General features: G+C 35.4%; 1 protein-coding gene across 4 annotated transcripts in view; it reads right to left on the bottom strand.

Annotated features, from left to right (window-relative positions):
- Positions 1-238: 238 nt before the first annotated feature.
- The window catches only part of TLK1 (tousled like kinase 1), an 89,668-nt gene continuing 68,736 nt past the window's right edge, over positions 239-21,170 (bottom strand). For all 4 annotated transcript variants that reach the window (XM_013171504.3, XM_066999492.1, XM_066999490.1 and 1 more), the window contains exons 12-21: positions 18,376-18,442; positions 14,684-14,781; positions 10,664-10,745; positions 10,303-10,394; positions 10,127-10,216; positions 9,176-9,345; positions 7,962-8,097; positions 5,405-5,516; positions 5,004-5,111; positions 239-1,997 (exon numbers count right to left, since the gene is read on the bottom strand). In XM_013171504.3, coding sequence (XP_013026958.1) covers positions 1,821-1,997; positions 5,004-5,111; positions 5,405-5,516; positions 7,962-8,097; positions 9,176-9,345; positions 10,127-10,216; positions 10,303-10,394; positions 10,664-10,745; positions 14,684-14,781; positions 18,376-18,442 — 1,132 coding nt within the window. In that variant the 3' untranslated portion in view covers positions 239-1,820. The remainder of the gene's footprint in view (positions 1,998-5,003; positions 5,112-5,404; positions 5,517-7,961; positions 8,098-9,175; positions 9,346-10,126; positions 10,217-10,302; positions 10,395-10,663; positions 10,746-14,683; positions 14,782-18,375; positions 18,443-21,170) is intronic.

The following is a 21,170-nucleotide window of genomic DNA, read 5'->3' as shown; positions in this document are numbered from 1 at the left end:
AATACTTGAAATTGTTTTTGTGAAGTCTAGTCAATGAAATAATGCCTTGGTTACTTCATTATGACAGATGCCTGAAGTTTTATGGAATTTTCCCCTTTCAGCCCCAACGTTCCTTGAATTATGCTATTATTAGCCCTTCGTAATTGAAGAGAGCTTGCTTTTAATAGCTAAATGTAGCTCAGTGATATGGTAAACTGATTTGCCCTGTGTTGAAATGCAAAAACATACAATGAAAACCTTGAAATTTCAACTGTCATTGTTTATTACTGTTTTGGCTACATTCTCTACAATTTCAGCAGCATCTTAAAGAGACAGTTAATGTTTCTTTATATACAACGAAAACAAAATGGCTTGCAACATCAGAAACAAGAGCAACAGTTTAACTGTACAATACTAAATGAAAACCTGTGGTAATACAGCCTCCTTTTTCTGAAACGGACAAAATTACATATAGGTATTCAGCATCCAGAATGGGACAGTAAAAAGAATAGCAAATGGGAGAGAGATATGCTGTTCTGAAAAATAAATTTCTACCATACAAGGCAGTTAGAAAATGTTTCACATTTTAAAATATCTGTACAAGCCACAAGAAACATTTCCTTGTTGATAGGAACTTCCAGAAATAGAGAATAGCCATGAGCAACTTCTACATCTAGTATTGATGCGCTCTACAGGTTAAGAGCACAATAAACTGACTTAAAGAACTGTACTGTATATTGCCAACACAGATCTGTTTTACATGCCTTGATTGTTAACAAATTACCTACTCAATCTCTCTATAACGTACAGTTGACTTGCACCTTAAGGAGGTCATTTGATTCTTCTGCAAAAGTAAAAGCAACATCGTTTAGCAGCAATTAAAAGCGCTTTGAGGGAGACTTAAAAAAAATACAATATCCAATTAGAAAAAGCCATACTTTAAACATTTGTACAGGAATAAGTTGCTGAAATTTAACTGAAAATGTGACATCTGTACAACAATTTACAATAGAGCTAGAAGGGAATTTATCATTATTCCTGCATAGAACATTATACATGACCTGTTTGCATTTGGTTTCATACTGTTGCTTGCTTTTATCGGAGGCCTGGAAAAGTTTCACAAGTTTCAATACCACAGCAAGTATAGTATTTTTAGTAAACTGAGTCTATTTCAAAATTAGCAACCTATCTGAGAAATAAGTACCGGGAATTCCCTATCACCTTCCAATCAAAATTCTGTGAAAGAACACCACATTTTTGGAGGTACAAGCCTGAGCTGCCGAATAAAATACTATAATTTTATCTGAGGAATCTGATATAGAACATAGCTTTGACCTTCCTGCACTTCTTACTTTGGTTTCAAAAGACCAATGTCTTGGATACATGGCAGTTTAGTTTATAACCAGGCACGGATTTTTTTTCCTGCGTTTTTAAATTTGCTCATTACCTTCTTTTCTTTTTTAATTTAAATAATGAAAAACTACCCTTCCTGTTAGAACTTTCCAGTATCAACCAAATGTACTTTAAGTATTAAAAAGATTATTTACAATGTTCCCCAGAAAAAACTAAAAACCTTTTCTTCAGTCTTAAACACAGTATACCTGTTACTGTGCAACAGGCAGTGTCATCCTTCAATGTTTAAAGGTTATTCTCTGAAGGGTACATTTATTCACAGTCCATGATCCATTCCAATCATACAAGTGACACTATGTAGGAGGACTTCAGTCTGAAAACACAGTTATCAAACTTGTCCTGCTTAAAAACACTCAAATGCTCCCAAGCTCAAGTCTGCATCTGGAAACTACACAAAGGTATCATGCCATTCCTCGACTGGAGAAATTTCAGTATGAAATAATGCTTGAAGTAGGTGGTGTAGGGGATGCTGCTAGCCCAGTCATATGCAAGTTTCCTGAAGAATTTGATCTCCTCATATGAGGGAGAAGATAAGGATCATTAGCCAGCTGATGGACATCAAATCTATCTTCTTTTCGGTATGCTAAGCAGCGTCTGATAAAGGCCTAGAAAAGGAATATAAAAAATTACCATTCCAAATAATTACATCTGCTTACAAGCAAAGAAACATGTCCTCCCAGATAAACTAGTTTTGAAAACAATCTTTTGTTCTTATATAATTCAGTTCAAAGACAGCCTAACATTTTACTACTGAATCCAATGAAAAACAGAGTACGTTGCAGCAGAAAAAAAAATCTGCAAGCCTAATTGGCTTAAAATAATCACACTTCAAATATGTATTTCCATGTTCAGACAAAAAAAAAAGTAGGAACTACATTTACAAGTAAAACGTTAGCAGCTCACACAGTGAGAATTCTGCATGTGTTATCCCTGAACAGCTTAGTAAAAGCTAAAAGCAAATGTCAGAGGATTGAAAAAGTACAAAGGAGCTCCACAGAACTTCTAAAATCATTTAGCAATGCAGTAGATGAAGAGTAGATGGAAGATGCAGCAAAAAACTTCAGTGTTTTAGCTTGCCCTTGGAAAAAGGCATTTTCGTGTGCCATGACTGAATACAGCAAAAATGTGAATTTTGACAATGGTTGTTGCCACATTCAATTTGTATTAAATAACCAATAGACTATTTATGAAATCAGTACCTAGCTGGAACTTCTCTGCCAGAAAACACCCAATTCTATATTTTAAACCAGATGAATTGAAAAAAAATCTTCTAGCTTCAAGACTGCTCTTGAGACAATATACTATCCTTCATGTAGGTCCATACAATGTCTGTCAATTATTTTACAATGAAAGTTTCTGTCAAGTCTCACATCTAGTACACACAGAACATTCAGTCACTTGGGAACTTGGGCTTCAACATTTAATGATAGAAAATCCTTTTTATTGCTACAGAACTGATTAGCACATCATTACTTAATTTAGAACTTAATTGAAAAGAATTACGTATCTTTTCTCGATAAATCTGTTCAGTTGTTTGTTCTTCGCTCCAATTAAAAACTGAAGATTAAAGGAAAACTCATCTCTAATACACGTTCCAAAGAATCCTGCTAGAATTTACTTCAAGCACTTCCATATCCAGCATGAATAAGTTAAAAAATAAAAATCATACACATCTTAATATATATTCACACATTCTTGGACATTATGGATTTTAATCAAATGCTTTGTAATTAATCCCTATCAAATGAGCTGTTAACAATTACTTGCAAGGTTCTCAGGTTAACATTTTGTTTCTAAAATTTTTGTAGAATACTTAACACTTCTGTGGCACTTCAGGTATTACTGTAATGCAAAGCAGAACACTGCACAAAATAGGAAAAAGTGACAAGGATCAAAGGACAGTCTGAAAACTCAGTGCCATTTCAGATTCCATACTTATTTAATATCCATATTTTCCAAATTGAAATTTCAGTTTAAAAGTTGTTCTTTTCCAACTACGAGGCCTATAAATCTGAGAGACAATTTAGATTCTGCACAGTCATCATGAACAGTCCAAATTTACAAGTCGGTCTGAAATTGTTTTATAGTATTTCCACCAGAGATTAAATATTGCCCTCTCTTTTACAGCTATCATGACAGCGTTAATAAACTTTCATACTTTCATTGTTCTCCACTCTTACTCTTTTTTCAAACAAACAGAACATGGAACACAAAGGATGTAAAATAAGTCATTAATTCTATATCAGAACCATGCTGAATTGTCTACTTTCTCCTGACATCCTCTACAAAAACACTACTAATCACAAAAAATGCAGAGTTAAAAGACAGAGATATAAGCCACTAGAATGTAATGGTATCAGTTATACAATGCTTGTCTGTCAACTGTGTTGTAAGGGACATGAGGTGAAAAAACAACTTCCCAAAAGTGAAACGAATCAAAAAAAAAATCAAAACAAAACAAAACGAAAAACCCACTAAAACAAACAAACACACACACACACACAGGAAAAACTAGTTCAAACCAATTTTCAAAATCCTAACATCAACTCAAACTTCTTCTAGAAAATATATTCAACATAAACATACCACAATTTTTAATAATAGGTTTATGTACTGAAATGACCTATTTTCTTGGGAAACCTACCTCATCTAGAACTGTGTTTTCTTTCGGTTTAATTTTGAGAAGCTGAATTGTCTTAACATCCCTAAATTCTTTGCAGCTTGTGGCCCAAACCAAAGTATGTATATTAGTATTCTATTAATCTGGCTTTTTTTTCTTTTTTTTCTTCCCCTCCCAATGAGAGAATCACTTTTGCATATGTCCACTAGTTTTTTAGAAATCAGGACAGTTTTACAAACAAATAACTCATATATAATGCTTTATTCCGTATTCACAGAATTGGATTTGTTATAGATACTCACGGTAGCTGTTTTGGAAAACACATTAATCCGTTCTTTTAATGGTTAGTCTGTACATATGAGTTTGATACTACAGATTTTTTAAAATAAAAATATTACCAAATACAGGAAACATTGCCATCCATACTGTTAAGGCTGATCAACTATTTATTTAATTCGTCTTCTTTCTCAAATTGTCATTGAAATATTTTAATTGCAAGAATTTGTGTTTCTAAACTCAGATTTAAGTTAATACACACATACTATGACCTTTCAAGGGGAAGAATGTTGGCAGGCACACTCTCCAGGTATTCAGTAGTCAAATAGTTCTTTAAGCCAATAAGTGAATGTTCATTCTCCCCAGCCTATTTCAGAAAGAGCTTTCTACTGTTTGCAGAAGTATTTCTTAAGAACTTTTAGAGAGACAGTTAAGGTCCTGTGCAAAAAAGCAAAGCAGGTGATTTTAGAGAATGTCTACTTCACAAGAAAAAAATGGATTGTAAGGTCTCGCATTCAAGACAAAATTTTAAGAATTCCTAAAATAAGTTTGATGAAATTAAAACATGGAAATATTAGTTCTCCATTACAGTTTCCTACATATTTAGTTACTACGTCCCGGAGCATTCTTTACTTAAGAGCAATGTTATAGCTGAATCCTCAAAAATAAGTGACTATGGTTTTAACCATTACCCTGCAACTGTATGAAACCTTACCTTGGCTTCATTGCTTACAACAGGTTTGACAGGGAACTGAACTTCTGTGGCTTTTAATATTGTATTTTCTTGTAAGATATCTTGCTGTGATTGATTATGGCCAAATGGCTGAAAAATAAGCACAGGATTTTCTGCATGAGTTATCCAACTATTTTGATTTCATAAATATTTATACCATAGTAAGTTGTTACAGTGGTAATATAAATTTCTAACCATTTCTGAAATTAAAACAAAAAGTTCCAGTCAAAATTTTCTACATTTCTTGCAATGTCAATGCACACCAGCTAGAACTACAAGTCATTTTCTATATAGATTCATATCTTTATAACTGTTGTTCAAAGTCTACTGTAAACAAGCATTTACACTAAAGCTTTAAGATTTTCAAGCAATATTTTCCTTACCTTTCTACCATAAAGACACTGGAAAAAGATTACTCCAACTGACCATACATCAACCTTATTAGAAATCTTTGGTGGCTCTTTGCCAACTACAAAACACTCTGGAGGCAAGTACCTGAAAAACAAAATATGTGCCTAGATGTCAGCAAGTACATGTATGCAATCACTAGAACTTGTTCAAATACCAGATTCTACAAATGCTTCATATACCACCTCTGATTTTTTGACAACTGTACCTCATGATCTTCATTCCAACACTTCACACACCCTTCAGAACTGTCACTACCATTTTTTGCATTCAAATAGAGGGCCTATTCTTTACCTAAACCACTAATCATCATTTGTTTTTCAGGTATTGGGATCATAGGTTAAATATATACCTTCTTCCTCTTTCAGCACGAGAAAAATACGAAAGCTGTAAGGGCATTTTACAGCAAGGCCTGGTTAGGAATCAAAGCTAACATACATATGGCATCAAAGATACTTTACCTAAGTTTTCAGTAAGAATGATGACATTAATCAGAGAGGTATGTGGTAGACAAAGGTCACTGATATTTCCATTCCTACAATCTGCATGAAGCCATATTTAAAAAGCTGAAAGTTGAGTAAGTTCCTATGCCATCTCTGAATTAGGAAAGAACTAGTGAAATGGATTCTCCTTTAAAAAACAAGTAAATCTTCCAAATTATCAAGATGAGGGCAGTTAAGTATTAATGACTGTAACATTCAAAATTTAAAAATGTTTAAAAACCTATTAGAGCAATTACAGACCAGACATTCTTTCATCAATGGCATGTAAGTTTTTAGAAAAAATCTTGAAGAAATGTTTGTGAAAATGAAAATAAGCAGAAAGACGAGACAAGAATGCAACATGAATATGAATTTCACACAACATCACAAAATCTATTCTGGAATACTAGTGTGCAATTCTGATTATAACATTAAAAAACGATGGTCTTGAATTGATTCAAGTGCAGAGAAAAACTACTGAGATGATCTGAAGAATGGAAAGCCTCCAATTCAGAGAAAAACCAAAGAATATACAAACACAATAGAGCAATTACTTTATCAGGAAGGGAAACAACTTATTTCAGAGGAGAACGCTGTTGGTGCAGGAACAAACAAGTATAAACTGGCTACAAGTAAACACAGGCTGTAAATTAGAAGATTAGGTTTCTAATGATCATAGAACTGAGGTTACAGAACAGATTTCAAATCAGATTACTGGGGACAAAACACTAAACTCAATACAAATGACTAAGTTTACAGAATGTATTATGTGACCTGACTACTTGGAAGGAGAGGTGACTGGACCCAATGACTGAAAAAATCTTTCCCAGTACTATGCTACTGAATTTGTGTGATTGGCTTTACACATACAGATTCCCACCTTTAACTCACTCAAAACTTTCCCTAATGAAGATTTTGGGCTCAGAAAAACTGTGAATTAGAAATACAGAGATTCATCACAAATCTATAATGCTCAAAGACCATTTTTGATCCCCCAGTTCACAACACTGCCAGTGCATATGTTATTTTAGATGAAATCCAACAGACAAAATTTTTTGAATTGTGTTCCTACAATTAAATACTTAATGTTAAAGTAGCTGGAATATTAAGGAAAGTAGCAAAACAGTATAACACTTCCAAAATGCTTTAACTTGAATAATTGTCTTTTCACAGCATGTACGCATTTTAGTTACTGCATGAGCGTGCATGTTTTTTTCCTAAAAATTCTGAAGGAAAAGAGAAAAAAATGTTATGTACAACTTCCAAATATGGGAAAATTCAATATTAAACAGGAACGACACTGGCTTCTCCATTTAGAGTTACGTTTCAGCTTCAGACTGTATTCTTGCTACAGGCAGAAATGAGGAGAAAAAGAGCAAATGAATTCACAAAAGTAATAACGTGGTCTATGTAGGCTTTCTACTCGAGTCACGCTGACAAAACTACCATGCACCCAGGCCCAAAGAGCTACTGTGCCAAAAAAGAAGGTGCATCTTTAGAAAGCTAATTCAAAAAACAGTTTTTCTGTAAGCAACAAAATGCTTTTTGTCATTCCTAGTCTCTAGGCAGCTCCAAAATTTCAGGTTTTGGGATAAGCATGTGGGTACACAGAAAACAAATCGCAGCTGCTGAGCTCTCATTAACCTTTAGGATGAAAGAGTAAATGCTCTTTTGTTCTAAGGACATTACCTTCTGGTAATCCCTGCTCTAAGATTTCCAAGGACTAAGCACCCCCACTTAATCATCACAGCTCTGTCAAACGTCTTCAACCACCTGCAGCCAAAGATTAAACACCTGCTTCTTCTGGGAAACCATATTTACAAATCACAGAGATCTTCTCCACATTGTGTATATACTTTTATCTTACTTCACTTTATGGCATCATTCTGTCATATTTGAGAATATCAAGATCCACTGTACTCCGTAAGAATCTTTGTCACCAATGCTAGTATTTTTAATCCTAGCTATATATAGGAATTAGATATGAAATCATTTCTTAAGTCTGAACAATGACCCAGAGTCTGAACAATAAAATCAAACCAGGCATTACCAATAAGTTCCTGCTCCCTGGGAAGTTAAATCCATTCCATCCACACCATAGCTATCATCATCCATTATTTTAGACAGACCAAAATCAGTAATTTTTATTTCTCCACACGCTGTTCCATCTACAAGAAGGATATTACCTAAACAGAGGGGAAAAAAAAAGTTGTTTCACTATTTTTTAAGAAGCTCAAAAAAAGCTATCAGAATGCCCAATTTTCAAAACTACGCTCAATTCTCAGGAGCATTCAACTTAATGAGGGGTCAGTAACAACTTTACATCATCTTTATATCCTCAGGTCTAGAGTGACTTGACTATGACACATTTTAGTGCAGTCTCAGGAACTCTCTAGGTTATCATCATCATCTGAAATGGCTCCCTCAACTGGGAGCTAGCTGGACAGTGAGGAAACAGGAAAGTGTAGCAGTATACTTGTCATAATGAAGTTTCTTAATTTTCTGTCCAAAACAAATTCTACCCTACACAATTCAAGGTTTGCATAATTTTGACACAAAATAGTGCCAAGACATTACTGCGGTAATGTGCTAAGAATCTAACTCCATGTGTTAGAGCTGTACAGCAATTTCTTGATACAAAAGTTATTTGATGAGGTTCCTCTAAAAAGAGAACAAAAAATAAGTAGACTAAGAATACATTTGGTACAGTGACATAATATGAAATCTATTATTCCATAATATAAATCTATATGAACAATTTAGTACACAGTAGCAAGCAAACAGCCTGGCACCCAACGTTAAAAAAAAAAAGGTTCTGTAAAGTCCTAGTTTGAAATGCTTATCCTCAGCTGCAAAAAGTGATTGATTACTTGTTTTAATCCTTTTACAGGCTAAGAAATATATAAGGGAAAAATTATTTACAAATCAGCATTCCACCATGATCAGACAGGATTAAGCCAATTAATGATCTTATCTGCTTACACTGTTAAATGCTAATGTATGTATCTATGTGGTCTACAAATTTTTCCTACAAAGTGAAATCAAAATAATACAAAGGAGAAAAGTTATGATGAACATTTTTCTAAAGAAAAGACATCTGATTTTTACAATAAAATCAGAAAGAGAAATATCCATTTTTCAGTTGATTAAAATAAACCTGATACACGGAAGATAATTCTGGTATTTTCAATCATGAATTACAAATAAAATAAGGATAAAAAAAAAAAGGTGCTGACATTTTCAATTTTATCATTCCTCATTTACCTGGTTTAAGATCATAGTGTATAATAGGGGGCTTGATCTCATTGAGATACCGTAGTGCATTTACTATTTGCATTACAATGGACCTAGCTTCCTTCTCTGACATCAATTTATGTTGCTTGAGATAGAAATCCAAGTCATTGCCTTCACAGTATTCTAACACCGTGCAAAACCTAGGGCAGAATTTAGAGAGACAAAATTAAATGATGTATCTAACTATAAGATCAGAGATATGACAACCTCGTTTGATATGGACAAGCTTAACAACGGCTACCTGAAAATTAAACTATATGAGTGAAATTGTTAGTAAAACACATGGCATAACCATTAGCTTATGAAACTTGACATCAATAAGAACATTCATATTCACCAAAAAAGAAAATGCATCCCTACTGAAGAGAGATAAAGTTTAAAAAATTAAACAAAACAAACAGAAAATCCCTACCAACCAAACTCACGCTTATTTATGCAGACATATTTCTCTGTAGAAAAGATATATTCATTATCCCTTAAGATGTGACACAAAATTTCATGCCCAGTGACCATGGGCCACACTTAAGCTACTAAGGCTCCTGATGGTATTTAGTCTTGGAAACTTAAGCTACAGCATTTCCGTGCTGCCCTTCAGCAGCCCTTGCTCTGCCCAAAAACATTACAACACTGTATATTCCCTTTCATCCTCAGAACACCTTGTAGGGTTTGCTAGTCAGGTGTTACAAAACAGCATTTACATCACTTTATAGAAGGTCTGCAATATTTATCCAATACAAAATTCTGAAACTAGTGGATTTTGTTTGTTGTTTTTGTTTGTTTAAGTCGTCCTAAGAAAACCCTACACGTTTTGTCTGAAAGCAAGAACATATTCTTTTTGTTCAAATATTCTTCATTTCTGTTTATACATTACTAACAATCCTTGTCAAGTTTTAGAAAAAACTTATCATTTCATGTACATACGTATCTGTATCCAAGGAGAAGTAGTCATATAGTTTAACTATCCGGGGGTGATCCAGTTCTTTGTGTATTCTATACTCTCTGCAGGCATGTCTAAAAGAAGATGGATACATTAATCTTCCACAATCAATAAAACGCTATTCAATTTAACATACGAAGCGTAAGTCATTAATATTTACTTGTGGTAGTTTTCTTTCTTTTCATCTCTCCAGCTTTTGTTAAGCTGGTGAATCTTCACAGCAGCATATCTTTGTTCATAAAGATCAAAAGCCTAAAAAAGAAACCCACAAATATGGGAAAGTTATAACCAAAAATAACACCCAACAGAAAGGAAAAAAATTGTCACATAATTCCCACGTCTACTGTAATGCTACCTCCTTCCATGCATTAATCAAGGAGTTTGTTCAACCTCTGTTTAAAGAGTACACCACGTTAAAATCCTCCTGTTTATTCAGATCCGTCACCATCCCTCTGCCCCAAATTTAAATGTATAAAAATATATGACTCAAACATTAGATTTAGCAGACTAAACACACTCACCTTGTATACTTCACTGAAGCCACCTCGACCAAGTAAGTGGAGTAACAAATACCGTTCATTCAATGTGGGGTGATCTTTAAACCTTGAAAGAAAAAAAATAATTTAATTCTGTTTAAGGTACAGTCATAGCCTAAAATTTAAGTCTCTTAGTATTACTTCTCAAGCAGCTCAAACAGAACTTTTCTTTCTACTAGTGATATCTAAAACGCCGAACAATATTTCACCATGTGCAACTTTATAGAACAACTATACAACACAGCCAATTTCAGAACCTGCTGACTACTCAGCAAACTGCTATCACAACATCATCATCAAATCACACAATTCTGACAAACTTTTGTAATTTTTTTCTTTTTGTGAGGATAAGAAAAATACCCTTAACCCACCCACTATAAACACTGTTCTCATGATGAGTCAACAGAGAAAATACTATTCTGCATTGTCTTTTTTTTTCTTTTTTTTTTTTTTTTTAATTTTTGAAACTAAACCGCTGCCTATCAACAACAGTAATCATTGTCGATGTCAGCAACAGTAATAACAGTAGGATCTGTGTCCTCTCCATAGCACAAGTTCTGCTTCTAGGCTGTTTGAAAAATCAGAAGTGAGCACAGAATTTCAGTACATTTTCCACCCTTCCAATCTGTTCATTTATCCTTTACTAATAAACATGCCCAGAAACCCTCCAATGGTAATATTCCAAACACAGGTGAATATTGCTTTGCAACCCGAATCACTAGAGGGCTGCTGTTCTCTTCCCTATCGTCCTACAGCATGTATCCTGCTGAAATCCCAAACCCTTCCTCTGCATAAAGGTTAATGAGATGGGAACCAAGGGCTCTCTGCTCGCTGTGCCAAATTTGTTAGATGTCAGCTTCTGTTTTCTGGAACAGATAAGGAAGATATACTTCCTTATATATATATGTGTGTATATATATATATATATATAAATGGACTTTATATAAGGCTAAGAAGTTAGAAAATAACCAACAGCAGTACACAAGAAAACATATCGAAGGACTGAATATCTGCACATACTCTTATCAAAAGCAAGAAGCAAAAACGCTTCTAAATGCAAAATGATGCTGAAAGATACAGAAAAGGACACACACTCTGCTAAAACGTGAAGACGGCAAAATAAATCCCTCCATACGATCAGTCATCCAGAGTCTGACTGCTCACATTTGCAACAAAGGGAAGCAGAAAAAAAAAAAAAGTGAAGGATTCAGAGAGATGATGATAACTGCTGGAACTCTTTGGGGGTTTGTTAGATGAAAACACATTTTTTATCAGCTTCCAAAATCCTAGTAAGCTGAGCTGGTGACTTGATTGTCTTTCTAAAAACAAATGGGATTTCCGAGTTTACACTTTTTGAAATACGGATTTTTAGTAAAGCTCTTCAGAGATAGAGAAACTAGGTAAATATTTAGGTAATATTAGGTAAGATTTTATGAATCCTAGTAGTAAATGACACAAACAAAACAAATGTTTGTAAGTCTCTTCACTCACAGTGACAGGTGACCTCGTAGGGTCATGGGCCTCACAAAGCCTGATAGGCTCTATCATTTCATCACATCTTCAGCACAATGATGAGATACCTATACTCATAAATCTAGAGCCAACTGCTAATTATACTGCATTGAAAACCTTAAGGAAGGTTTATGCATATTTGAATGTTAAAGTTTTGATTCTTTTTAAAAATCATAAATAATAAGCAACACATTCAGTACAGATTAAGTAAATTTAGAGGTATAATAATTATGAGACTGATGTTACGTGATCAGTAGCCCATTTCTTCAAACCACTCTTGAAGATTTTAAATTAATGTTTTCTTGGTCCTTCTATGACATCTATGCCTCTAGTAGGACCAGTCTTGAGAACCTTTCCACCTCCCCCCTCCACTGCTGCTTCTGCTAACCCTGTGTGGCTCTCCGTGACTCAGAACCAGCACCCCGCAGGCAGCCCCAGCATCTCACGGGCTCTCAACACAGACAGGGAAGCCCTAACCTGTACCCTCCACTTGTCCTGTTCTCCTAGTGTAGTTGTAACATACAAGTTTACCCATCTTTAAACTGGGCAATATAAAATTTCCTACGTTTTGTTGTTAGGCCTGTGGCCCCAAACAGGTAAGTTTGCAGAATACTTCATGTTTGGGAGGCTTGAGGGGGGGCATGCACGCGTAGAGTGATGTGAAGGGAAGGCGGCCAGAACAAGAAAGAGGGCTCAGCCTCAGACCCCAGGTGGAAGTTGAAAACCCAGCAGGATTTGTGTCAGGACCCAAAGGCCACTTCACTTCAGAACCCTCTCTCTTATCAAGTGGTTGAGACCCAAGTAATATTAGGAGGGGCTGCAGACCTAAATGACTCCCCCATTACTTCTGTCTTCTGTATTATACTTGTAAGCTGCAGCCTGGCTACTTGGCAAATATTCAAGTCTAACTCTGCCGCCTCTCCCCCCCCCAACCAAAATCCCCCAAAATACGAACACTAAGTAGAAAGCTTTTAATTTTGTATCACAAAGCATGCCAACATTGACTGGAAAAAGAAGTGAAGGTGCTTGTCCATGTCCTGTAACTGTTTTCAAGGGGGACTAATTTGGGCATGTTTTGTCCCTGCCCCTCCTACACAATGTGTACACAGACACACAACCTGATAATTTTTGCTGTGGTATTTATTCCTTCTTGTTGAATTATTATTTTTTTTTTAAACTTCTTATGCCAACATTGAGGATTAACAGTGGTTAGCATTTTAGCATTTAACATTCCAAATAACACGTTTATTTTCAAAAGAAAATATTCTGCCACCAAAGCGTAAGCAAGCATCAACACCCATTATTTTTCATAACCAAAACAATGACACAACATCAATTTAGCTATCAATTAGCACTATAGCCACATGGTAACAAAATTTTTCTGTATTCCCTGAGGGTATGGGGACCATTAAAATAGTAGAAAACAATTTCATGTCTTGTCGCTTTAATGTTCAGAAATCTTAGTGTATATATAAATCTATTGTGTCTAAAAAGTAGAAATTAAAGCCCTCAAGTCCTAAGGCTACTGTTTCATAAACATTTACTAGTGCAGAAAGAAACAAGCCCAGTCCTGCCATTTCCTTCCCCATGGCTGCTCATTCCACCCTTGCGTTGCCCTGTCTCCTCATGGCAGCATAAGCATTTGTGCAATGGGGGGCAAAGAACTAGGCCAGGAGTTTGACTGATATGGTGTTAAAATTAATCCAGAAAAAGAAACCACAGGAGCTGGAAATTTAACTTGGATCAACCTCCAGCATCTGTTCCCTACAGAAATGCTATTGCTAGCATGTGAAAAGAAAAAGGGCAAGTGCATAAGGAAGTAGTAGATAGGCAGAACTGGTTTCTTTCAAGCAACAGTGCCAGCTTTAAGTGCTGGTGGAACTGTGGTGTTAATGTTTGTATTCTCCATCATGGAAAACACACCTACTTTATTAGTTATGTAATTACTTTGGAATCTACATAGTTAAAGCAAATTTTAAATGCCAATTCAATATTATGATAAATTACCATGCAAGCTGAAGTACAGAGTAACATTTAACTCAAAATACTTTGCATTTATCTTTTTACTGTCAGGTACCTGTGTAATATGTAAGTTACAGTGCAATAAAACTGAAACTAATTTTAACTGCATCATAAAATCTCTGCTCTGACATCAAACCTCCCCACCATTTTCTTGCATTACTGTCAGCTAAGGGAATTGCACTAGGTTCCCTTACAGGATTTTTTTTTTTTTTAACCTAGTAACATGGTCTTGAAAGTTTTAACTTTCTTGCATTATAATCTGTGTATGTATGTTATTTCCTGCATATTCAATAAAACCGTTAAAACTGGAAACCCTTCTATTTGGCAAAGTTTAAATGATTTTTTAAAAAAATATATACATAAACTAACAAAGAAAAATTTATGAACCTGCTTCTCTCTTATAGGTAAAATTTGATGTTAGCTCATTATATTAAAAGTAGACATGCAAAATTAAGACATTAAGTCTCTTACTGTGAATTATCTTCATTATTTATTCTTTTCAGTTCTCTTATGTGAAGATTTCTAACTCTTTCCAAACGTTCAAGTTCTGCTTGTATTTCAGCTTCCTCCTGCAAATGAAAAGAATGAAGTATAAAAGCTCATTTACTCCCCATTTGAAAAGGATATTTTTACCCCTGCATCAGTACTAGTGGTAATGGAGGAACATAACATTATAAAACCCTGCTGAACTAGAAGCACTGTTTTTCTCTTAAAGCCTGAAAAATTCAGAGAGATAAGGCAAAAGCCTGTTTCAAGGAACTTTCTGTCCATGAACCCACAGGTAATGGGATGTTCATAGTTTTGTTCTGCACTGTAGGGATGCTATTCAAAATGAGAGGCAGCTGGGTTTTGTACCTCAGCCAAGGAGAGAAATTATCTGGGAAGCGGTCTGAAATTGATGTACAATGAAGAAAAAACTGAGATATGTGCAGTTACAGATTTTGTACAAACTGACAGATTAGGAAAAGATGTCTGAAATATTTTGAGGCTGAAGCACAAACCAAAAAAAAAGAATAAATCATTACAGCAAAAGTGCTCTAAAGGTGTTGATATAAAACACCAAAACCAAGCTAATTTCAAAAGAGTTTTTCATTTCTATCTTATTAAAATTACAAATGCAGAACATGTGTTGCCTAAAGTTTCAAATGCAATTTCTAAAGTATGTCACCTACATACACCTAGGACATTCCCTAATCCTGGCACTTAGAATTGTGTCATTTTTATGCTACATATCAGACAGCACTGAAATATCTATTCAGATTTTCAGATTCTCCCTGCCTCCAAAAATGTAAAGAATGCACAGTGCCTAATTTGTGTAAACCAGTGTATTTATACTTGAAGCAAAAAATGTATACTCATTGAAACACACTGTAGAAAGTGTTGCATTTATTTCAGAGTTAGTACCTATAGGACCTGAAAGTTTGAAAAAAAAAAGTAGAGACAAAATTAGTCTGTACATGAAAGCTATTAATTATGGAATTATTCTAGCTGAAAAGGAGAAAGAAGGCCTGGAATTTGATATGTTTTTTTGTTTGTTGTTTTTTTTTCCCCAGCAGTGCCAGTGGAAGCAGTGCCCCACATCATCTCTTGTTGTTTTGGCACAGCTATTTGTAAAGCCACATGGTGAACCAGACTGGAAAACTAATCAATCTCTTCTTTAAAAGTAAAAAAAAATAAAAAATAAAAAAGGTAAAAAAAATTGCAAGTCTTGCAAAAAACATATTTATTTTTTTAAAGAAGCTAGATCAGTTTTCTGACCCAGTTTATATTGTAACTGCACATTCTGGCAGTGCTGGTGAAGGCAACAGGGCAACAAGTCATGGCACAAGGGAATAGAGGTATAAGTCAGCACAGGGGAGATAAAATACTTTAAAGATGGTATTTCCAAAAACTGTACATCATAAAACCATATCCTGAAACAACAACTGTATTTACATAACCTAGAACACACATTAATTAAATGAGTAAATTCAGGAACCCAGACCAGATGATTTCAGCTAATATCCCGAATCCCTTTTGTGATAAGCTAAGGAAAAAACAAACAAACAAAAAAAACCCACACCATCCTCAACCCAAACAGGACATTAGATGAAGCTCCATTCAGAAAAAGAAACTCAAATCCCTCATAATTTAAAATTTGGACTAAGTAACACTAATCTGCCAGCAAATCTAGGTGGATCATTTGTTTTTCCTAACATGTACTGTCAAGTGTTTTTTTTGTTGTTGTTGTTTATACAATGTTAAACTCTTTCATATTTAGATTCATGCTTGCAGTTCTCCATTAAATATCCTGAAATGATATGCAGTTCCTCATAACCCATTAGTCTTCTATAAAGAATTCTAGCCCTTTTCCCCCCTCAAAAGGCCACACACTTATACACACACAATTGTCTATGTTCTTCCCAAAGGCTGACAAAAAAAAACACATCAGTTATGCCTCTTTTGGGCTTTTTTGTTCATATATTATGCAATTCAGTGGTTCTCAAAATGTGGTTCATAGGCCAATGTTAGTCCAAAGAGAACTGGCTGGTTGCATTGTTTCCAGCTGTTATTTAGGACACTCAGGCTGTGAATACCTTTAAGCAAGAATGAACCAGCTTAGCTGCCTCAGGTCACTGCTATATAAAAGGAAGTGAGAAAACAAGAGCCTCTCTCCAGGACCAAAGCTGCTAGTTGGAAAAGAATTTCCTGGGGAGCAGAAGGAAAAAGAGAACTGGTGGTGGCAGCATGTACAGGGCACCAAAAATAAGAGCACCAGGAAAGCATCTGGAGAGTGAAAAGGAAGAGGAGCAGACAGCAAAACAGCATATGCAGAAGGAAAGAATAAATGTAACCAGCAATGAAGCACTAGGGAATATATCCATGTAGAAAGATAAAAATATGTTTCTTAGTTAACAACAAAATCTGTATCACCCATAAGAATTAAAACGCAATAATGTATTTTTATTATTACTTTCAGATTTATTCAAACTTGGTTTGCTAAGAAATCATATTTATTTCCCCCTCTGGCATTCAGTCAAATTTTTTCTGATACAGAGCACCTTAGCATTGATGCTAAAGGTGAAAAACAAGTTGGGGATTAAACAGATTTGAAACAGTTTCTTTCATTAGTCACTTGAAATTTCGAACAGATTTCAAAAAATAGTTAAAGCATGGGAAAAAAATACAAAATTTCCTAACAGAATTTCATATGAAGCTGGTGCTATTTCTACAGCATTAACAGTGAAGGGCAAACTCGGCAGTCTACCTTGTAGGGCCAACAAGTCTGTATGCAAATTCCCTACCACAGATTCAAGTATTTTTTATTCTTTGATCAACAGTATCAGTGTTTTCACATGGTGGCCCAGCTCCGTTTAATCACAGTAGGATTTGTAACAGGTTATTTGTACAACTGAAGAGAACAGGCCAGAAACAGACTCTTGCAATGTTTCAAGGGGAAAAACACAATGACCTGTTTTGATGAAACATCTCAATAGCTACTGCTCAGCAGATAAAATATCTGTCTACTCAAACTGAATTATCTCTAGAGAGTTTCATTTATATCTACATTTTAGTGGTACTTTCCTTTCACACTTGAGATATTTCTGCCTTCTTCAATAGTCACTCCTTTTCAAAGGCTATTCTTCAAAAGCCTTACTTGACTAAGCAATAGCTTGTTAATATCGTAACTACTTCATTACACAGATTTATTAGAATGGATTCAATAAAAAAGCACTGCTAGATTTTTTTCAGAAGTCAAGAACTGGAATAAAGTATCTGACAGTACATATCATTTAAGAGGCAGAGAGGAGGTTTTCCATAAAACTAGGAAAATTATTTTCTCTCTTACTACAGGTAATATGCTAACTGGTATCAACTGAAATGTATACTATAGATAATCAAAACATGATATTTATTCAGAACTGCAATGTCCCATACATTGGACCTTTTTAAAGATTAAAAACAAATGTAAAAAGGCCACATACCAGATTTGGTTGACTCCGCATTCTCAACTCTAAAATGAAATCAGTAGTGGCAGTTACATCTCTCTTACAAGGATTCACTGTTATTCCTTTGTACTCCCAATGCTTATGGCAAGGAAGCCCTCTCCTTATTTTGATAGTACTAGTCTTCATGGTTCAGGGCTCGCCCCCAGAATGTTAAAAAACAGACCATATACATACCTTTTTGAGATGTCCTAATCGAAGTTTGAAAATTTCTTCCTGTTCGTGATACTCTGCTAGAGTCAAACTGAAAAAAAAAAAAAAATCTTATTTACTATTCTTACTTAAATGCTACAGTAAACAGAGCATCTTATGCTAATTATTTACAACCATAATACCAAAAGGTACATTTTTGAGCCATTTGAACATCTTTGTTTGTAATTTCAGAGTGAAAACATACCTACAGAATGCGTTTGTTTGGTGTTCTGGAACATTAACTGCCTCTCCCAGTAGATTCTAGCTGTTCTCCCAGACAGCCTGTTAGATTACCTGGATGCATTCTAAATCATTTCACCACCCTAGTATTTCAGCTGATGCTTCACTGCTTGGTTCTCAACTCTAACACTTAATGCACCAAGAGATGGAGATACAGAAACTAACTGGATGAGATTTGTAACAGTAGATTTTTGATCCACAATTTAGAAAATGTAGTGCTAATCCACAGATTCCAAGTTCATTAACACTACATTTTGCATGAGACCATAAATTCAGTTTTGAATTGGCATACAACTCTTCATCTTGTTCTCTCTCCATCTTCCTTTCAGAGAAGATTCCTGGTTACAATTAATTTAAAGGTCCCTCACTGTCTGTGGGCTTTCTAGGAGAGGTCTGTTACCACCCAGAGGATCCAGACTGTTCATATGGACTAGTAACTAAGAAACATACAAACTGATGACGTGCAATATCCATCTCACTAACAACAAACATGCAAAACAGAACCTCTTACAAATCACCAAGAAAGAAAACAAAGACACTTCCAGTTCCAGAGAAGAAACCATATGTTTATGATGAAGGGGGACAAGAGATTGGGGTGGGGAAGAAAAAAGTATGGCTTCCACACAAATCCCTACAAATACAGGCACAAAACTGATGCTGGATGACACATGCATTTTACTTTGCCAAGATCTATTATTTGCATTATGCAAAGCTAAAGATAATAGCATAGTATGTTTTCACGAAGTCCACATTTTACTAGGTTGAATTATCAACTGTCCTGGGAAGATAAGTTATAAAAATGTATAGAAAACACTCCAAGTCAGGTGAAAAAAGCACCCATGACCATGTCCTGTCCATTTTAGAAAGAAGCCATCTTTTATTTTAAGAAGCATCACACCAAGTTACCCTGCATCTTTTTTTTCCCCACTGGAATGAAAAGCAGCCACGTATCCCAACCAAAAGAAATCTACAAACATGCTGAAGGCAATGGAGTGAGGAAATTCACCTCTCTTCAGGAAAGTCAGAAAATCTCTCAAAGCCATATTTTGGAACTGAATATTTATATTGTTTTCCTGACAAAATTTCCTCTGGGGAGAAGAGGAGGCATTACGGTAAATATGAAATGGAGTGTCTCAATAGCACAGGAAAGCTGGCAAGGCATTCCACATGTAGTCCAAATGACAGCAAGAAACCTAAGAAAACAACACACTAATTCCTGCTCTAATGATAGACCTATCAAAGACAGCACCAAGGCCAAGCTAGACAACTCACAGTAGCATCCCTGACATGTTTTCAATATTTCTACTTGAACAGCAAACTACTTGAACATGGAATAAACTCTCAATTAAAAAAAAAAAAACAAAACATAAAGAATGAATGCCAATGTGAATGAGGTTGAGTATTATTTCTTTCCAGATTCCTACATGAAGTATAAATTACAGGTCTGTGCACTTATTTCCAGCAATGCAGATCTTGTAAATTTTGTCTCTCTCAGGTAGAATAATCTTTAGGTGGCTTAGCAAAGCTGAATCACAAGTAAAACACACTGAAAATATAAAGTGTGTATCATGAAACTTTCCAGAATTTTCACTGAACACTGAGAGCACTAAAACCAAAGATCCCCTGAAAAAATAACACAATATAGGAAATCTGTTTTTATTTATTTATTTTTTTTTTATTTTTAATTAAACCTCAGCTCTCTAAGCAGAGTTATGACAAAGTGCTTGGACAGCTCTAACAAGTATTGCCTTCCAAAAAGTTTTTAAACAGCCCTCTTGAGCGCAGAGCACAAGTTAGAGGTCATATTGAAAACATTAAGATTCAAAGTCACTTTTTCCATGTGTCCATGCTATATCCCAATAAGTTACTGTTTTCTATTTTTCTATTTCCTTACAAATCTAATTGTATTAGAGACACAGCATGATTCACAGCAATTTGAAATTGTCATTACTGACCATAGCATCTTGTAGGAAGACATAAAACGCTGAACTATACACAGAAATAGCTGCTTTGGATTTTGTTAGTTTACTTATGAAAAACAAGACTTTATTCCCTCATATTCAAAAATAAGTGTTTAAAAAAGCAGGAGTTAATTACTTTTTATCTTTCTATATACTTTGCCTATATATTGCTGAAATAGCGTATAACAAATAGTACAACAAAGACGGCATGCATGTTGTCTGTTTTCTGGCCGCAGGCCACCAACCAGCCCACTGCAGAGGCTGAAAACACCCAGACCGGAGAGTGCTTTCCACCACCTCCCACTTACATCTACCCTCTGCCTTCTGCAGGCCAGTGGCACACTGGAAGCCCCTTCTGACAGCAGAAGTCAACTACAAGATGCCGTCGCTTCCTGCAGAAGGGGCTACTCTTCCGCGACCCAAGAAATACAGGACTCATCAGGCGCGGAGGACAGAAAGTTGAGGAGCACACGGGAGGGATGGAGGCCAGCAACGGGCTGCTGCCAGCCACTAAGCGCACTGAAGTTGGAAAATCAGGCTGGAGGCTGACGGGAGACGTGCTGAGGGAAGAGGGCAGCT

This window comes from Anser cygnoides, chromosome 6, assembly GCF_040182565.1.
Source record: "Anser cygnoides isolate HZ-2024a breed goose chromosome 6, Taihu_goose_T2T_genome, whole genome shotgun sequence".
NCBI classification, from domain to species: Eukaryota; Metazoa; Chordata; class Aves; order Anseriformes; family Anatidae; genus Anser; species Anser cygnoides.
The sequence above is the reverse complement of the archived record's forward strand: the minus strand, read 5'-3'. Positions and strand labels throughout refer to the sequence as shown.